General features: G+C 55.2%; 1 protein-coding gene across 2 annotated transcripts in view; it reads left to right on the top strand.

Annotated features, from left to right (window-relative positions):
• BCAP31 (B cell receptor associated protein 31) overlaps positions 1-10,505 on the top strand; it is a 29,491-nt gene extending 18,986 nt beyond the window's left edge. For both annotated transcript variants that reach the window (XM_041741086.1, XM_041741087.1), the window contains exons 5-8: positions 7,100-7,235; positions 8,116-8,239; positions 8,935-9,035; positions 10,115-10,505. In XM_041741086.1, the coding sequence (XP_041597020.1) occupies positions 7,100-7,235; positions 8,116-8,239; positions 8,935-9,035; positions 10,115-10,153 (400 nt within the window). In that variant the 3' untranslated portion in view covers positions 10,154-10,505. The remainder of the gene's footprint in view (positions 1-7,099; positions 7,236-8,115; positions 8,240-8,934; positions 9,036-10,114) is intronic.
• The last annotated feature ends 2,783 nt before the right edge of the window (positions 10,506-13,288 follow it).

Below are 13,288 nucleotides of genomic sequence, written 5' to 3'. Positions count from 1 at the left end.
CAGGGTAAAATCCATCCAGACCCTCTGAGGCAATCAAGGGGTTCTGTTTTGCCTTCAGGTCAGCGCTGCATCTCCCTGATGTTCAGGTCTGCAGATAGTTGATTCCTATGTCACTACTGGGGTGTGCGTGCGTGCGTGCATACACTCTGGGCAGGGGCCAGTGGCCAGTCTGGGCTCTGTCATGCTTTAACCATGGCCACTTCCCCCTCCTCTCCATAGTGACCCATGCCCTGAGAGGCAGGCTGGTATGACCAGAGTGGGATTTGGAATTGGACCTGAGTTTGGATCCTGGGTCTGTTATTGGCAGTTTGGTAACCTTGGGAAAATCACTTAACTTCTTGAGTTTTTCCCTGGTGTGAGGATTGAGGTGATTCGGGTGATGTTCTGCACATCATTTCTGGCACATGGGGAGTATTTAGTAAATGGTAGCACTTCTCAGTATCCCCTGAATAGTGATAAGGGTTTTGTGGGATTTTCCCAACTGTGTGGTAGGCTATGCCAAGCTCAGGCTAAGAGACGAGAAGGCCCAGTTTTGGCCTCAGGGACCTTGTGTTCTGAGTCGGGCATGGCGGTGGCAGAGTAGAGTGAGATAGGCTATGCAGTAGGAACAGAGAGGGTTGGGGGACACGCATCCTGAGGACACCCAATTAGTTGGTACTTGGGGGCTCTCAGCACTGGCCAGGCACTGGAAACAACCCGGGGCTGCTACTAGCTTTGTTGACGTAGATGACATAACCATTTATAGAGGCAGAAAAGGATAGCCCCCACCCCCCCAACATGACAGCTTCAGCAGTGGGAGTCTCCTGGCCACTCCCATTTTATCTCCCCACCTCCACTGTGCCCTGGCTGTGGATTATTTGGTTTTTTTAAAAGATTCTATTTATTTAATTTTTATTTGAGAGAAAGAGTGTGTGTGCATGCACATGCCCTAGTAGGGCAGAGTGCATGGGGCAGAGGGCGAGGCAGTGTCTCAAGCAGACTCTGCGCTGAGTGGAGCCCAGTGCAGGCTGATCTGTGTGTCTCTCATGAATAAATAAATAAAACCTTTTAAAAAAGTAAAATCATAAGCAACACTAACATCTCATCTATAAGAACTTTATAGTAACAAGTTCATAATGTAAACTTGGTAGTGTCTACTCACGTTTCCCTGATTGCCACGCAGGTTTGGGGTTTAGGTTTTTATAGTTTGTCTCTTTAAATTGTTGTCTAGAATAAGGTAACTAGGGGATTTTTAAAATCCTGATGCTCAGGCCTGCTGGAAGATCGAGTGATTTGGGTGGAGGCCCCATCACAGAACATCAGGTTTGGGTTTGGCCTTCAGTTCTATTGGTCTGTCACTCCATCTGCTGCTATATTGGCTGTTGTCATTTTTCTAAGACTATGACTAGAATAGAAAAGTGCTGCAGACCTAGGCACTGGGTAAGTCTTTTACAGAAGTCTTCCCTGCAGCTGCCCAAGGCCCACTCATCCCAGTTATAGCATGCAGTGTCCTGTGGGTGCTGGGCCAGAAGGGACTCTCATGACAGGACAGCAGTAAAGCAGGTGGGGGGGAGTTCTCTACATGTTGTCCAGGAAAGACCATCTGACGTGCATTGGAACAAGCGTCAACTTTTAAAATACAGATCGTTCAGTTCTTTGGGACTGAAGAATTCTCTTCCTCATGCTCTAAAAGCAGATGGTGAATGAGCTCCTCCTTTTTGGGGCAGGATGCCAAGCAAACAGAGATTCCTTCTTTCTGATTCCAAGGTCACTGAAAAAGCCTGACGTTCCAGGAGGGCCCCTTTTTGAGGCAAAGGGTAGGGGAGTGGGGAGCAGGTTTCTAGTGTGTAGGCTTAAGGTGCTCAGGCTGTGAAGGAGCATGCTGGTATCACTGATGAATTGGGCTTGCCACTTAGTCATTTTAATTCATTTAAACTGAAAAGGACACATGTGGCAGGTGGCCTCCACATCATCAGTATAGCTGAAGCCACCTCTCAGTCCTTTACGCAGATGCCCTGGTCCAGGCAGGTTTCCCAGGCTCTGAGCATGGCATGTTGCCTGCTGGAGGCACTGCCTTGTTTCCTTTCGACTCAAGTTACTACTGTGCTGGGCACACCCAGGGCTGATGGCTCCCTTTCTCCCACTCCCTCAATTTCTCCAGTCACCAGGTAGGATACCCGCATATTTGAACCCTCCTTGTCTGCCCTCATTCAGTTGCTGTCTGTCCCCTGGGTTACACAGCTCTCCTAACAGGTTTCAAGAAAGCAACATGAGAAAGCTCAAGAAATAGTTTGCTCCTGTCCACTGGTTCTCTTTAGCTCTAGGGGGTGGATGGCCACGTGCTTCTGCTCCTGTCCCTTCTAACTGGCTTCACTGGCCTTAGGGTGGGTGAGTACTCCCTGGCCATGAGCTGGAGTTGAGGTGAGCATCGGTATTTATCCTCATCCTAGTCCCCCTCCCCATTTCTACAACCTCTGTACATGAGAGCTAAGAGGCCATTTGAGGTGACTTTCCCTGCATCTTAAACTATTTCTGCTGTTCTCCTGCCTTCTTCTTATGATTCTAAACTGTTTAAGGTTGTGTGTTTCCTGGGATCGTTTCTGTCATTATTACCATTCGACTTTGCCCAAAGCCTTTCTTGGGACATCACCTGGCTTTTGGTTCCTTGTCAGGGTGGCCTTTCCTTCCTTCTCCATGTTTTTTCCTGGACAGGTGGGCTGGGTTCACCCAGAACCCACCAGCAGCCCTGCCAAGCTTCATCTGGCACAGGGTTGCAATCAGCCTGGAGAGTCAACAGGTGGCACTGTGACACTAGCTTGTGCCCAGTGGGCAGTGGGCTGAAGGGGAGTTGCTTGCCTGCTTGTCCCTGTGTTGGGGTCCCAATGACTCAGTGACTCAACTCACCTGTGGGCATGGCACCCAGGAGATGCCTGGTAAATGCTAAGCGGGCAGTATTAGCAACAGGGTCGAGGTGAGGGTGTTACCACAACCATAGAAAATTTTAGTTGGCACTTTGGAGAATGCTCCCCTTGCTTGTGCCTCACACCCTATGAAGTCAATGTTTGCCTCCTCTATTTGCCCACAGGAGGGAGATGGGATTGGTGCAAAGCACATATGAACCTCGTCTTCCCTACTTGATATGGTTGGCACTGTTTCTTTAGTGTCCACATAGAGAGTCTGTTTCTCTCTCTTTCTGTTGTTTATTCAACCTTTTATAAAAGCATGAGAGCTCCACTCAGAGTCCAAGAACATCTTAGAAGAAAGCTGAGTTGAATTCAGGTATTTGGGGATGACCTTGGTCTGCCAAGGACACATCTAGGTGTTCTTAAGGTTTGTGTGATGGCTTTCCCATCCATCACTGGGTGCATTTAACCTGGTCCCTGGGTCCCTCTGTCAGCCTTGTACTTCGGCAAATCCCTTTGACTTGTGGGTTCTCATGTGCTGTCCAGAAATGGATGGCTCAGAACAGTTTTGTGCGTGATAGTACTCGGGCAGTAGAGCAGAGAGTGTTGGAGGTTAAGGGGCAGGAGACAGCAGAAAACCAGTACATCAGCCTTTCCTCCAGGATGATGTCTTGGGGGCAGGTGCAAAGACTTGGGCCCCGTATATGAAGGGCAGTTCCAGGAGGCCAGCCCCTGGGCTTGCTGCTCTTGGCTTGGCCCTGGGCCCCCCGGCCTTGGTGCTGAGTGTTTTTCCACCTGCCTCTTAGCTACCACTGCAGTCCCAAGCCTGGCTTGCTCATCAGCACGGTTTTCCACTGTACTTCTCCACTGCTGGTCCCTGTCACCCTGTTGTTGCCTGTGTCCTGTTGCTGTGGCTGGGCAGAGGGAAAGCAGAGCCGGGGAGAGCTGTGGCTTTGGGGAACAGAGGATGACTTGGAGAGGTGGTAAGGGGGAGCACAGAGTAAGAGCAGTGTGGCCAGCCACGTGGGGGTGTGCGGAGATGCTGTGGGAGAGCCGAGATGGGGGCCCAGGAGGAGTAGGAAAGGGTTTTGGGGGAAGGTGGTGATTGAGTTGGTCTGAGTCACCAGAAGAGGGGAGGCTATCACAGACCAGTGCTGTGGCATGGAGACCAGGCGAGCGAGAACCCGGTGTGTTCAAGAACGGTTAGCCGTTGGTGTTCCTGGAGCAGAGCAGGGCCCTCCATGGCTGGCAGGGGGAGAAGGCCCAAACTGGCATCGGAGGGTTTAAGCAGAGGGGTGACGTGATCAGGTTGCCTCGGAGAAAGATCACTCTGGTTGCCTTTGGAGTGTGGATTGCAAAGCCATATGGTCATGGATAGGAAGGAGGCTACTGGGAGCTGTTCATCACCCAGGACACGAACACTGAGGCCATCCCCGTTGGCAGTGGGGATGACCTGGAGGTGGTCTGTGTGGAGGTGATGTGGACAGGACTGGGCTGGGGCTGGGGGGAGAAGGGCGCAATGGGGCACATGCAGACTGTGGGTAGACCGGCTACACCCTTCAGTACAGGGGGGTACAGGGATGGTCTGCCCACAGACCGACTGGGCTTGGCTCAAGGACCCCCAGGGGCCAGCCTTTAGGAGACAGTTGGGTGTGAGGGCCTGGCCTGAAATGAACCCTGTCAGTGATGAGATGGGTGGGCAGTGAGGGTTGCTTGAGTCAGGGGCGGGGGAGAATCCTGCAAGGAGGGCCACCTATCAGCTGCACCAAGTGCTGCCGAGCGAGCGCTCCAGGGGTTTCAGGGCACTCCTTGGAGCAGGTGGTTAGGCCAGCGGTGGTCCTGGTAGTGACTTGAGCAGGGCAAGTCCTAGGTTGGTGTAGGTTGCCAAATGGAGGGAGGGAGGGAGAGGGAAGGAAGAGAAGAGAAGAGTGGCTTGGGCCAGCAGGAGGGAGAGCTCCTTGAGAACAAGGTTCCTGGAGGGAAGAATTAGCATAGCAGAGTTGTCCAGGGCAGGGTTGGAAGAACAGGTCTAACAGGAAGCCGGAGGACGTGGACTCAGGGTCTGGGGTTGGCAGGTGCTGGAGGGCGCCTGCTCTGGTGGCTCCTGTCCTGCACCGAGGGAGAGATCCTGAGGAAGGGCTGTGAGCTGGAGCAGGCTGCGGTTTCAGGAGGCTCTTTGATCAGTTCTTGTGCTAGGGTCTTTGTGTTTGCCTGGGCTCATGGTGGTAGCCCTGGCTCTCCATAGCTGGGGACGGGCTTGGAGGGCACTGAGGAAAACCGGACCCCTGCTGCATTGCTACTGTTGGCACCACCATCCTGGGCCCGGCCTCCTTGGATAACCTGGGGGACAGCCATGGTCACTTACGACGCTGCTGGAGTCCTGTTCTTGTCGGCCACCTGCCTGGCCTTGTTGTGACAGGAGGTGTGTCACTCTTGGGCTTATTTGCCCTATCTTTGCCTGCTGGGTCCACCAGGTGGCACACGTGCCCTCCCCCCAGCTTGTCGCCATCTGGGAGGAGGGGCCTCTTCAACATCACCAGGATCTGCTGAGAGCTGCCGGAGTGCTCAGAATAGGGAGGTTGGGGCTTAGTCAGACTTGCCTTTCTTTCTGGGTCCCTCCGGTGACTTCTGCCCTGCTGACATAAGTCAAATGTGTTGTTTCTCTCTGGCTTCTGGGGTGCTTGGTAGCTCCTTCCTCTTCCAGGGCTCCAGCCCAGTGGGGGGCAGGCTGGTGTATAGTCAGGGGCTGAGACAGGGAAACCTGAGCCCTGGGCCACGAGGTCCAGCTGCTAATTTTAGAGAGCACATGTCATTGGAAACTCTCCCATCCTGCCAGGAACCAGCAGCCTGGCTTTCCCCATGCTGCCAGGGGCCCCTGGAGCCTTTCCGCAAACCAGGAAGCATGATGGGCTTCTGAGGGCCCCTGTGTGCCTACCTCTCTTGCCCCTGCCCAGTACTTATTCCTGACGGGGACTGTGCCACGGCCCATGCCAGCAGGGGAGTGCACCTGGTTTCTTGCCCCATGCCCTCGGGCCGTCTAAACTACAGGTGTCCACGAGAACCCTGTGAAGGCTGGCCCAGGAGCAGACATCCAAGGCTGCTTTGTCTCCTCTGAGCAAGCCCTTTGTTGTGGAAACACTGTACAAAGCAGTCTTTCCCTGTTCCCCAGGGGTGCTTGTGGGTGCCTTCCTCATAGCTATGACCAGCCAGGGCCTCTTGTCTCAGGTGTGTGGGGAATGTGCCCTCCCTCCTCCCCACCCCATTTTTTTCTTTTTTATTTTTTTTTTACTGTTTGAGCTGTGCCTTTCTCTGTTCCTCTCTTCTCTTGTCAGGTAACATCTCGAGGACAGGGCTGGCTATCAGGGAAATGGAGTCGCAGGTGCCCCCAGCTGCCACCTGTTTGCCCTTCGTGGCTGGTCTGGACCTGAGATGTATGCTTGGGTCCTGCTTCTTCCTTTTCTGTTCCTCCAGCCCCAGAAGACCTTGTTGTAGCAATGTTCTCTAACAGCTGCCTGTAGACCATGTGTAGAGAGAAGAGTCATTTTTGTCCTCCTCTTACTTGGCTTGGGAGTGGTTCCCTCTAAATTGAGAATGGGTGATAGTTCCAAGCTTGGATCTTGGGGTCAGACAGCCTACAATGGGGGCTTTGCCGTGTCCATGTTTGGCTCTTGACCTCTACCAGTTGCCTTAGCCAGTTTCCCCTCTGAAATGGGGCAGTGATTGTGCCTCCCCTATGAGGTGGGTGTTGAGGATTTGGCCCAGAAGCTGGAAGTGCCTCTGGACGCTGGCTGCTCTCGTTTACCAGGGCAAGCCTGACTTCACAGCTAGAAAGATGGTGCTGTGGCTTCTCTGGAACATCCAGGCCCTGAGCTGGAAAGGGCTAGGTTCAGGGTCCTCCAGCTGTAGCCAGGCCTGGCCTGGGGTATTCTGTCAATCTGCTGCTTCCTGTGCCTTTGGGACTGAAGGACAGCCTCAGCTTCGAGCAGCTGTTTTGGGGCAGTATTAATCATTCTGGTGGCAGAAGATGGTTCTTAGGCTCCACCTTTTCCCTTTTGTTGCCAGACCCAGGCTGGCGGCGTCTTGCTTGGCTGCTCTGGCAATCCAAGAGGACAGGTCTAGGCTGGAGGCAGGCTTGGGGCAGGAGCAACCAAGAGAAGTTCATGCCAGCCATTTCCCTTGCTGCTTCTGTTCACTTCTCCCTTCCTTTTCATTTGCAGCCTGCTTAGACGCCTGGTGACTCTCATCTCCCAGCAGGCCACGCTGCTGGCGTCCAATGAAGCCTTTAAAAAGCAGGCAGAGAGTGCCAGTGAGGCGGCCAAGAAGTACATGGAAGAGAATGACCAGCTGAAGAAGGTGAGTTCTACCTGCTGGACTCTGCCACGTGACATTCCCTCCGGGCCGCAGTGTCACCGCTGGGAAATGTGTGACACTGCAGCTGTTGGCAAAGCTGAGGTGTTGGGTAGAAGGGACAGGGGTGGTTCTCAGTGGGGGTATGTAGGGAGAGGTTGTGGGACTTGACAGGGAAAGGGGCACCCTCGTTGCTCCCTTGTCTCTATGTGCTACATCCAGGTCAGACTCTTTCCTGATAAAACTGACTCTGGTGAGCTGAGCCCTGTGCTATGAAGAACCATGGGCAGGTTAGCATAGAAGAATGCAAGATAAGGCCTGTGGTTTCCTGAGGATTGTATCAGCTCAGGACAAGACAGGGATGGGAAGTGGCCAGTCTCAGAAGGCTTATCCGAGGAGGTGAGGTGTGAGCTAAGCTGGGAAGATGGGTAGATGGGGTTGGATTCATCCACAGGAGGGATAGAGTTGCATGGGCAGGGATGAGTTTGCTGCTTCTGTCCAGAGTGAGCTCTGGAGCCTGGGGAGAGGAACAGAGGTCATTGGTCAGTTAGGGGTGACTGGCAAAAGTCTCCAGAAGGTAGCAGCAGATGGAGTCATTGGGCGGACTGGTGAACTCCCAGTGCTGCTAAGGAAGAGAGGTAGGGTGTGTGGCCTGTGAAGTGTGGCAGGTGGCCCTGCTGGCCCTTCCCCTTGCCTGGTAGCTGGGAACAAGCAGTGGCCCAGTTCAGTGCTGACATTTCTGAAGGGGCAAGTGCCCAGTGCAGCTTGAGGAATCACACTCAGTGGGGGAGACGGAGCAGGATCGCCTGTCTCCCTCCCTCCCTCCCTCCCTCCCTCCCTCCCTCCTTCCCTCCCAAGTAACCCGTGCCCTTGGCGTTCTTCCTAGGAAGCTGCTGCTGGCGGGGTCAAGTTGGATGGTAAGGATGCCGAGGAGAAGGTAGAAGAGGAGAACAGGAGCCTGAAGGCTGATCTGAAGAAGCTGAAGGACGAGCTAGACATCAACAAGCAAAGTGAGCATTGTCCTCAGGTGTCCCCCAGCCCCTGAAAGTCTGGAAGCTCCACCAGTGCTGGCTGCCCCTCTTGTGCCAAAGTATTAATAACAGATGTGCACTTGGGCTCAGGAGCTGAGTGAGAACGTACAAATGGCCCCCTGCTTATCTAGCTGCTGGGGCTCAGTGGTGCAGTCTCTGTCTGGAGGCCCGGGGAGTCCCAGGTGCTCTGAGACTAGTTCTGGAGCATGTTGGCCAGCAATAGGCCCAGGGAATATTGCTCTCCGCATGTGGCAGTGTTACTGAAGAGTTCATCTGTTCCCTTCCTGAAAGCCCCTCCCAACACGCTTTTTGCTCTCAGCATTCTGCTCCCTACCTCCTGCTGTCACCTCAATGTTCTCAGACTGTTGGTTCCAGGCCCACAGCCTCCCCGAAGTCACCCATGCCTAGGGCCACTTGGAGTCCCTCCATCAAATGGGCCAGGGGGTCCTTGGTGTTTTCCCGCTTCCCCCATCTGTGCTAGCCAGCCCTCCCCTGCTTCAGGGGCTCGCCCTACAGCTGGCAGGGGAACTTTTCTGGAGAGGAGCACCCTCCTAGACAGCCTCAGTGGGGACACATTCAGACCTGTCTCTGGTGTCTCCAGCAGCTGGATTTTTTCCTCCTAACTAATCCCTATCTTTGTGTTTTCTTTTTCTCCTTATCTGCATCATCTCCAGAACTAGAGAAAGCTGAACGCGAGGCCGTGGCCATGCGGAAGCAGTCTGAGGGCCTTACCAAGGAGTACGACCGTCTGTTGGAGGAGCACGCAAAGTTACAGGTCAGTGGCATGTGTGCTCTGCTCTGCCGGGTCGGATCTGCCCCCCGCACCCTGAGCAGCACCGAGCGGGCTCATCCCCAGCCTGGCCTCCCTCGACAGAGCCTTCAAGAGGCCCTGGTGGTGGGGCTGGCTGCTTTCTTCTTTCCCCCGTTCCCCCTTTCTTCCTCCATTGCTGCTGACTCTGGGTCTAGAGAAGAGCCTGCCAAGCAGTGCCAGTTTGGGCTCAGCAGCTGGAACTCTTTCTCTAGCAGGAGGGGTGTGGCTTGGCAGATGGCAGCCACTTGCTAAAGTGGCCTTGGTAGTGCGGTGGGCCCTCATGCCTGGCGTCAGTGTCTCTGAGAAGAGCACCTTCCCCCACACGTGTACCTGGTCTGTGGTGTGGCGCTCCTGACTGGTCCAGGTCCATTGCAGGGACACTCTGCGACTGGCAGCTTGCCTCTTCTGCATGTGGGCTGTGGGGGTGATGCAGGGCTGGGGTGGCCTACCTGCCCCACCCTGCTCCTAGGACCTGTCAAGAGTCTTCAGATTGGCTGAATCTGGAAGCTCAGGTGGCCTGGGAATTGGGCCTGAGGGTCATGTAAATGCCCCTAAGTTCTAACAATTTGCCTTGTCACTTGGCCTTAATTTGGCCACCACAGTGGCTGAAGAGATAGGGCCCAGGCCCCAGAGGAGGACTGCTTGGCCTCAGTGTAGGGTGGGATCACCAGCAGGACCCATAAAAGATGTGCAGAATTGTGCAGGGCCTGAGCTGGGACTTGGGAGGGACTTGAATGCCAGGTCTGCCACCGGCCCAAGACGGCGGTTGGTGTGGGGTCCTGTGGCTTGAAGAGAAGCGTGACAGCAGAGGCGCCCAGCTACACCCCTCTGGTTGGCATTAGGGTCCCAGCCTTTGCTAGAGAGGGTCCACAATCACCTGGGCAGGCCTTTAGGTGTTGCTGCAGGTGGGGTCCCTTGCTCACCTGGTACCTGTTACCTGGGGAGAAGCCAGCAAGCTGGGCCTTTGGGGTGAAGGGGCTAGGGGGTGAAGGGGAGGGGTGCACCCTGTCGACCCGTTGCCTTGTGGTTTCTGTCCCTTCCAGGCAGCGGTGGATGGCCCCACGGACAAGAAGGAGGAGTGAGGCTGCTCCTCCCCACCTGCCACCTGGGCTGTGCCCGCTGCTGCCTGCAGCCCGGCCTCCCCGGTACCTCAGTTCGCCCCCTCTGCTTCCTGTCCCCTTGCACAGCTTGCAGTTCCACGCTCTCCCGGCATACCCCAGGGGACCCAGTTTCTGCCTGCGCAGGATGAATTTGCTGCCATCCCAGCCGGCCAGGCATGAGGCAGGCATTGCTTCCCACTGGGTTGTGCCTCTTTTGTGTTGCGTGTTGTTTGGGGTTCCAGGGCCCCTTGTCTCTGGTCCTGCAGGAGGGTAGACGGTGCAGGCAGAGTAGAGTTTTCCTGGGGCAATAAAGTTCGTTGTTATGTGACTATGATTCGTGCGTGTAACTGAGGCCACCAGGAAGCCGCGTCTTTCTCCCATCACTGGAGGGACCAGGAAGGGAGTGGCGGGGAGTTCTGATAGAGACCCCCAATGTTGGGTCCTAGAGGCCTTCAGGTTATTTTCTTTCAGTTTACTAATCTCTAAAGACCCCCTCATCCTAGGTTGGGCCCAGGCTCATACTTGCTCTCCCTGTCCCTTTGCCTTCTGCTCCCCAGGCAGGCCCTATTTTATGACCACTTGGGGTGTGTCTGACCTGTTGTGTTGGCCACTGGGTCCAGGGAATCTTGGGAGACTCAGTAAACTGCTGGGGCTTCCGGGTGGCAGACTTGCCTGCCTTCTCTGAGTCCTGTTCATCACATTTTAGGACAGATAGAACATGGCAGAGTGCCACCAGTCACTCCCTGCCCCACTTCCTCCTGAAGGTTTGCAGGATGACCTCTGACTCACGCCTACTAAGACAGGAGACTTGCCCTTGACAGTGACCTATGACTGGCCCAGGATAGAGCTAGGTGGTGGGGAGGGTGCCCCCTCTGCTGCCTGCAACCTTGGGAACATGTTGGACGTGCGTACCTGCTTGGAGAGCCTGCTTCTGCTGTGGTCTCCCCCCTTGGCAGTCTCCCTCCCTGCCCCCTCCCGCCGGCCAGCTTCAGGAGGTGGCCTTCAAGACCAGCCTGAGGGCCTGGGTGGCTGGGGCTGCTGTAGCCCCTGTCTTCGATGCAGTGCTCATCCTCTGCTGGCCCTGAGGACTAGGCAAAAAGAACAGGTTGGAGGTATTTTCTTTGGAATTGGGGAGCCCCTGGAGATGTTCGTGTTAGTGGCTAGCTTGTACTCCTACTCCTCCTGGCCAGGCCTTGGGCCAGTGGCTGCCTTCTCCTGTGTCCCCTCCCTGTGCTTTCATGAGCAGCAAGGTGGTGTCTGATGGGTGGTAGGGGTGGGGGACTGTGGGTGAGGCTGTGTGGTTGCTATGCTAAGGCTGAGGGATAGTCCCACTTTTCCAGGAAGTGTTCCCTGACTACCTTGCCCTCCCCCTGAGCTCACCGTTCTGTGAATTTCTAGGGGTCAGAGTCCAAACTGTGGGTTCTTCCCTGGCCAGCTTCGGGTGGCCCCTGAACCCCCATGGTGTCAGGCCCTGGGCCAAGCAAAGAGAATGTTGCACCATGCTGCTTTTGGCATACCCCGCCAGGGGTGGGGGGATGAGATGAGGATGGGGGTAACAGCCCCAACTGGAGGACCACCCACAGAAACTGGCCCGTAGGTTGTTCTAAGCACCGTTTTTAGCAGCCTCCTGCTCTTGAGTGGGCCTGCGGCACCCCGTCTCCCGGTGCCCCACCCCTGGCTGTGGTAGCCCAGTACGTACCAAATCCTGGGCTGACTGTTTTTTTTAAACATTTTAAGAATTTTTTTGTTTGAGAGAGCAAGAAAGGGAGAAGAGCAGCAGAGGGAGAAGCAGACTTCCCACCTAGCAGGGAGCCCGATGTGGGGCTTGATCCCAGGATGTTGGGATCGTGACCCCAGCCCGAGGCAGATGCTTAACCCACTGAGCCACCCACGTGCCCCAAGGACTCACTGCTTTCCTTACCTGTCTCCCACTAGATGGCCAGACCCCACATTTGAAGCCCCTACCACAGGGGCAGGTTCCAGAGTAAATGGTGATTACCGTTGCTTTCAGGGCCCCAGCCAAGCAGTCCAACCTCTGTCGACTTCCCTTTTTATGATGTTGATGTTTTTGGAGTCTGGTGGCATTGTGGCAGGTGGCTCATAGGCCATTTGGCAAGAGCCAAAGGTACAGCTGTAGTTGGGGGAGTGGGGATGGTAAGGAGTTGGTGTGAGCCCAGGGTGGGGAGCAGAGCGGGCCTGAGGATGACCCTGGGCTGCAGGCTCTGTTCTGGGGGCGACGAGGCAGGGGCTGTTGCTGGAGGAGTCGACAGGGCGAGGCACATGTGAGGGGCCCGGGACATTGCTCGCATGGCCCGCTGGGGAGGCGCCTCCACATGCCAGCACAGGCCCGGCTTGAGTTGAGTCGGGCCTGCTCAGCCAGTGTTCCTTTCTGAGCTCTGTGGGGACCTGTCCCCTGGTTATTGGTGACCCTCAGACATGGCCCACCCTTGGCTGTATAGTTGAGGGCTAAAGCTCCTCCTCAGTAGGGGGGGGCCATGCCTTGCTGGAGAGCAGGGACTGGCCAGGGAGGAACTGCAGGGGCAGCAAGCCAGTCCCTCTGAGGGCCACCACTCCCTTCCCAGGCTGGCGTCTAGAGTGCGCACCAGGCCCCGAAACCTTGACGTACCATCGTACTTTCTCTGTGGGTGTGACCACTCTTGTGTACCTCGTGGACGCAGACTGCTACAGTGTCTGTGTCTGGCTGCTTTTCTCAGCATGTTTTTGAGGTTCTTTCACATCATAGTACATGTCAGGGTTTCCTTTTCCTTAAAGCTTTTAGGTACTTAAGGAATCTCTACCCACAATGTGGGGCTCAAACTCGCGACCGAGATCAAGACTCCCGCTCTTCCCACTGGGCCAGGCAGGTGCCCTGCCCCGTTTCTTTCCTTTTTTAAGGTTGAATAATATTCTACTACGTGGATAGGCACATTTTATTCATCCATTTCCTCTATCAATGGACACTTGGGTTGCTTCTACACCGCCTTTCTTAATCCCACTCCGGTCAAGCTTTTGCATGCACCCAGCACCCCGGGCCTCCTGTGTGGGTCTCTGGAACCCCGTTGCCGGACCCAGCAAACTTTCTCAGGGCCTCCTGTCTCTTGACCATCAGTGGTCCCC

Source organism: Vulpes lagopus, chromosome X (assembly GCF_018345385.1).
Source record: "Vulpes lagopus strain Blue_001 chromosome X, ASM1834538v1, whole genome shotgun sequence".
Taxonomy (NCBI): Eukaryota; Metazoa; Chordata; class Mammalia; order Carnivora; family Canidae; genus Vulpes; species Vulpes lagopus.
Note: the sequence above shows the minus strand (reverse complement) of the source record. Positions and strands in the feature narration are given on the sequence as shown.